The sequence below is a fragment of the Lolium perenne genome, chromosome 3 (assembly GCF_019359855.2).
Source record: "Lolium perenne isolate Kyuss_39 chromosome 3, Kyuss_2.0, whole genome shotgun sequence".
Classification (NCBI taxonomy): domain Eukaryota; kingdom Viridiplantae; phylum Streptophyta; class Magnoliopsida; order Poales; family Poaceae; genus Lolium; species Lolium perenne.
The window spans coordinates 225468378-225474193 of NC_067246.2; the positions used below are offsets into that span (position 1 = coordinate 225468378).

General features: G+C 54.2%; 1 protein-coding gene across 1 annotated transcript; it reads right to left on the reverse strand.

The window, feature by feature from the left end:
- Positions 1 to 3048: 3048 nt before the first annotated feature.
- Positions 3049 to 5221, reverse strand: LOC127343522 (F-box/kelch-repeat protein At1g23390-like). The gene has a single exon (XM_051369647.2). It carries the CDS (start codon positions 4831 to 4833, stop codon positions 3574 to 3576), a length of 1260 nt encoding a protein of 419 aa, XP_051225607.1. The 5' UTR covers positions 4834 to 5221; the 3' UTR covers positions 3049 to 3573.
- Positions 5222 to 5816: the final 595 nt, after the last annotated feature.

A 5816-nucleotide genomic window follows, 5' to 3' on the forward strand; every position in this document is an offset into this window, starting at 1 on the left:
TGCATATGGGAGCCCCCCTTGTCCGCCACTCTGCTTCAACCTTGAGGTACATCAACATGTGTCGAACATGAACATAAGGGAATCTCCAGCGGTCCGATGCAAATGGGTTGAGGCGGTCTGTTTTGGTTTGAGCGGACACACGAAGAGCAAAATCCTAGCCCAACGGTCGATGTAAACGGACCAATGTGTCCACATCGATTTATTTGTCGCCCAAATTTGTGTAGCTAACGTGTCGTCGTGGACACAACAGTATGCGTGTGTGTGTCCACCTCTTGTCGCCTAGTGCCCGCTTGTTTGCCGGTCGGCAGCCGCTTCGCTTCTGCTCATGCACACGCTGGTCACTGCAACATCATCAATGACACGTTCCGACTTCAGCAGCCACCCCAGGATTGGCGGGAGGCGGCTGGTCTTCTGCACCGCCAACAATGGCGTAGGCCGGGAGTCCAGCATCATCATTGCAAGTGATCGCCCCCTCCCTTTTAAGGGCAGCGGCATCGCCCTACCATTTCCCACAACACGCCCACAATTGCCACTTGTGGTTCCTAGAGCACAGCATACACCCCTTTAGGACGGCCATGGCAAGGGATCATGGCCATGGAGGAAGCCTAAGCACGACCACGAGATTAACTAGTCGGTTGGGAAGCCTAAGAAGCCGCGTAACCGCATCCACGTTGGCCTGGAAGTGGCGCTGACACTCTAGAAAAAACATCACCAGCTGTGAGGGGTGGGACGACGTCCACCTTGCCGACGGCGGGTTCCCCAACTTCAGAGGGTGCCTATGATGTAGGTCCCACGGCAGGGCCGCAAGAGGTGCCGGGAGATTTCTCGCTGGATGGCCCTTCTGCATCTGCATCTCATCGCGGACCAAGCCTACGACATGAACTCCCCGATTTGGGACACATTCAGTAAAATCGAGGGGGGGGGGGGGTCCTCAACACCGATCCGGGTTCCTCGGCAACGACATGTTCGACTACGGCCCTCCCCTGGCACCGGACATGAAGGTGGAGGACGAGGAGGAGCCGCAATCAACGATGTATGGCGACAACGAGGTCCCGGGTGAGGAGGAACGGGACGACACCGTCAACTTCATTGGCTACTTCCCCTACTTGGCGGAGAAGGACAAGGAAGAGGACACCGTGGACCATCTCCCCGTCATGCCGTACATGGTGGAGATGAGAAAGAGGTAATGCTTGCCATCAAGGCCTAGGAGGCGCTGGGGCAACCGTCTCACTGCGAGCATCCCTGTTTCGCTACTGCGCCCACATGTCGGAAGAGCTATATGAGGAAGAGTCCTTCAGGATCGCCATGGAGGCCTCATGCGCACCGCCTCCACCCCCACCATGGTCATAGTGGAATCAGTGACACATGCCTTCCCGGGTCACTCCTCCTCCGACGACATACCCTATGTCGTCATTGGTGTCCAAGTGGCAATGGGAGCAGTATCCCGCGCCTTCCACAACCCCTCCTCCTCCACCGCCGGTATACCCTCTGGCGGCGCTGGCACCTAACTCGTTGTGAGAGGTGTTCGTGATCGTGGACCTCACCTAGGACAACGACGAGCAGTAGAGTAGGCTAGGGTAAATTAACTATGCAAATTAATTATTCTATCAATAAAAAAGTATAAAAAACATTTGTGTCGAGCCGCTAGGCTGCCCTCGACCCAAATAGACAAAAAGGACGGTGCGGCTGATTTTGTGTCCATTGCCCGACCCAAATAGACCGGCCGACGTTGATGCCCTAAGACTTCAACAACATGGCACCACATCCAACGATCTAGCCATTCACTCCTCTCTCATGCGTGCCCAGCTATCCATGTGATCGACAAGTCTATTTTGTATAAGTGTAACACCCCGGGTTTATAGGGAACGAAAGGGTAGATTTAGGAATTGTGCATACATCAAAAATTGAGGGGGAAATTTTCGGTTTTCTTAAAATCAAAGTGATTAAGATCACTACGCATTTCTTGATTATTTAGGAGTATCATTAAGAATTTTGTTTTGATCTTGAAATAATCTTCGTTGTTAGTTTACCAGAAAATGGAAAAAATGGAATTACAATAGTACTTTTGAATTCGAAAATGGATTTAAATCTTACATTCAAAGTTGAACTACATTACAAAAAAAGATCATTCACAATAAAGCAAGCACACACTTTATTGATAATATAAACATTACATTGTCCTTACAAATTTAGAATAATAATAAAAAACAAATAAATAAAGAACTAAGACTAAAACCTAATCTAAGTCCTTTATCTATCCTTGTTACCTGCAAAAACACAAAAAACTAGAAGATGGGCTAGGGCTATAATGTATCCACACCCAAAGGTAAGTCATATTTATGTTTGAGTTTGACAGATAGGTTCCAGGAAGATTCATGGAGTCCATAACTGGACAAATGACACATGGTAGGCAACCAACAGTGAACCAGAGTAAGCAAGTAAAGAGGCAAGCCTATAGATGATCATTAATAGCAAATCCTCACAACCATTGGAACCAGAGCACACTAGCCAAAGGGACAGATAAGTGTAACATTGAGACAATAACAAACTAGGTAATAATTAAGGTCAATGAAATAATGTCAAGCTTAATAATAAAAGAGGAATGGGCAAATAAAACAATGGAAAATCATCTTGGCACTAAACAATCAAGACCATTTCAACATTCAATAATAAAGCTATGCAAGATTTAACTATGTAATAATATACGGGTAGCTCACACAAAATAGCTAGGCAAGGATAAACCATGCTCAGCACAGGATAAATAGCACAGTTGGGTAAATATAAGGATTTCCCAAGACGATGCCATTCAGAGGCAATGATTTGTAATGGTACAGGCAAAGGAAAGCCTAGGTAAATTATCCAAGGCCCAGCTTCATCACTGCAGAGATGTAGGGATAACTGAATCAACACCGAGCATAAGCAAGGATGCAGACAAGTTCAGCCAGAGTAAATGGAGTCAATACACAGGTAAGTAAATGCAGTAGCTAGCAGAATAAGCTAAAGGTAGAACATACAGTTGAGACTGGAGAAGAGCACTTCAGTTAACACTTGATACAAACAGCACATAGGGACTGTATATAGGAGCACATGGTTTAGTTCATCAAAAGGATGAACTAGAGCAGGATTCTTAGATGGAAAACATAATCCATTAACCGGTGAGCCCAGCAATCTCACACTTCACTTAACCGGCAACGAAAACAGGCATACGGTTTGGGACACCTGACCTAACTTCGCTCCGAACATCTCCGAAGCGTTTGCAACACTATTACAGGTCCGTGAGAAACAAGTTGTAACCAGCGAAGAGCTTAATCACGCGATACAAGTTGGCATTGGCTGAGAAACCGTGAACGCCTTGATCGCCAGGCGAAGCATCTGCAATGCAAATCATCTCAACCTGAACATGGTATATGCCCCACGTATTGGTTCATCGAAGTCCATAGCTTGGCTGAAATGTAGTGCATCCATTGCGTGACTGGTCACGCCAGCTCCAGCCCCAGAGTTCGCCAAGGTGCAAACTTTGAGTACAGCAACAGTTGGTTGTTGTTCCAACCGCAGTGGTTGAGGTTGATTGATTCAGTGCTTGTCCGCGCATGCCCGTCGCGAGGACACAGGTCGCAGTCCCCGCGCCAGCTCGTCCAGCCCCACCGGCGAGCACGCAAGGATGGCGCGGCCCATCGGCTCGGCGCGCACCGCCGGCGCGCATGGCACCCACTCCCACCGCTCCACAGCGCTCCCCTTCTCCCCGCTCCGCAGCTCGTAGAGCACGGCGCCGTTGCCCAGCTCGGCCGCATTGTACACGTACCCTCCCGTGGCGTTGCCGCACACCCCGATCGACGGCGCCAACTCCTCCTCGTCCTCCTCGTCCTCGTCGCGGGGGAACAGCCTCCCCGACATCTCGCTAGGCATCGTGTCGTCGTGTGTCGACAGATCCAGGTCGTCGCCGTCCACCTCCCACGCCTGGATCACCACCCTGTTCTCCGCCCCCTCGCCTTCGCGCTTCGCCCCGAAGAGGACCAGCCGCTCGGCGCCGGCGCGGCCAGGCGCGACGCCCCACGAGGACACGCCGGAGTTTGGTTCGAGGCGACGGGTGGGACCCCACCGCCGCTTCGCCGGATCGAACCAGCTCGCCCACCCGGTGGTCCGGTCGACGAGGTACACTCTCTGTTCCGTCGCGGCCGCCGAGAGCCACGTGGCGGCCGCGGACTCCCGGAGCGCGGCCGGCATCGGGTCGCAGGTGGTCCAGCTGCCGCCCTCGTGGACCTCCACCGCGGCGGCGTCCTCCCCCTCGGCCAGCGCGAGCTGGCACGCGCCGCCCAGGGCCACCACGCGGTCGCCCACCGCGGCGAGCACCGGGTCGACGCGCCACACGCGGGGAGCCCTCATGGCGACGCACGCGGACGTCCCGAGCGGGTCTCCCGCGACGTCGAGGCCGGAGAGGGAGAGCGCGCAGACGCGGTCCCCGCGCGCGCCGCGCACGAGGCGGACGTGCGACGGCGTGGCGTGGCGCGGGGCGTGCACCGTGAGCCACGCGCCCGAGTGCGGGTCGTACGCCGCGGTGCGGCGGCGGCTGCGGCCGTGGAGGTGGACCACGAGCCAGGGCAGCCGCCGCGGCCGCCGCCGCAGCGCGGACCGCACCGCGCGGAGCCACTCCCGCGAGACCCCCGCCGTGGCGGCCAGGTCGGCCGCCGGCACGCGGTCCACCACCGACTCCAGCACGTCCCCGTACAGGTACAGCGCGGCGAGCGCCGACGAGTCCGCGGCGCCGTCGGCCTCGCGCTCCTCTTGCCCCTGCCGCCGATGCTTCGGCTCCTGCGCCTGGATGCCCACGCCCATTTCCCAGATTCCGATGCTGCTAGCCCACAACAAACTGTAGCTAGACACTCTGCCGCTAAAAGATCTCGAATTTGGGCTGTGCAGCTAGAGGCGGCGAGCTAAATAGCCGCCCGGAGGCAGAGTGGTTGAGAAGGGACGACCGGCCGAGCACTGAGCAGTGGGCAGCCACTGAAGATAAACGTGTAGTACTGACTTGCGCACTTTGAAAACTGGAACGACAGGGACGTAAAGACTTATCTTTTGCCGCCAAACCTGATCGGAACAACGCAAAGAAAAGCAATCAGCGTTCGTCAGGGGCCTGCAAGATATTATTCAGATCTGATGCTGCTGCTGCTGAGCTTTGCGAGCTTTGGCTGACGCCTCGCCAACGGAAAGGTCAAAATTAAAAGACTCCACTCGCCGCCGGTGATAAGAAGATCAACGCCGCCGGGTTATGTCTAGCGCTAGCAGTGGCTACCAGTTACTGAATCGAGTAACAAGCAAGTTTGAGAATATAATCTGCAGCGAAATCGCAAGACAGGCTGCGCGATCGAAGCCCATGATCCAGACATCCTGGACGACGATGCCATCGCCAAGGACGGGACATGCGTCCAGATCGGCGATTGGCTGCCTGATCTTTGTTCCTAGTTGAGAATCTTATCACCACGGTGCGCGTCATCGTCACACACACAAGAGCCACTGCTTTTCTAGAAGATTGCCAGGCTCCCAACCACAGACGTACGAAGTGCAGCTTGTTAGCATGTCATGTCAAAATCGGATGGATGGTGCGCATTTCACTCCAATAAACCAGTTTACTAGTACTGTATTATCGAAGTCGAACTGTCGAAGCCCATGGTTTCAGACTCGCGCAACAATACAGCGTGCATAATATGGATACCCGTGTGCGCCTATACTTGACGTGCCGATGACAGGGTTATTGTAGCGTCACGAGGCGGCGCCGCCGCCGGAAGCGGTTGGAGCAGGGCACCGCTGCCGCCCAGGTT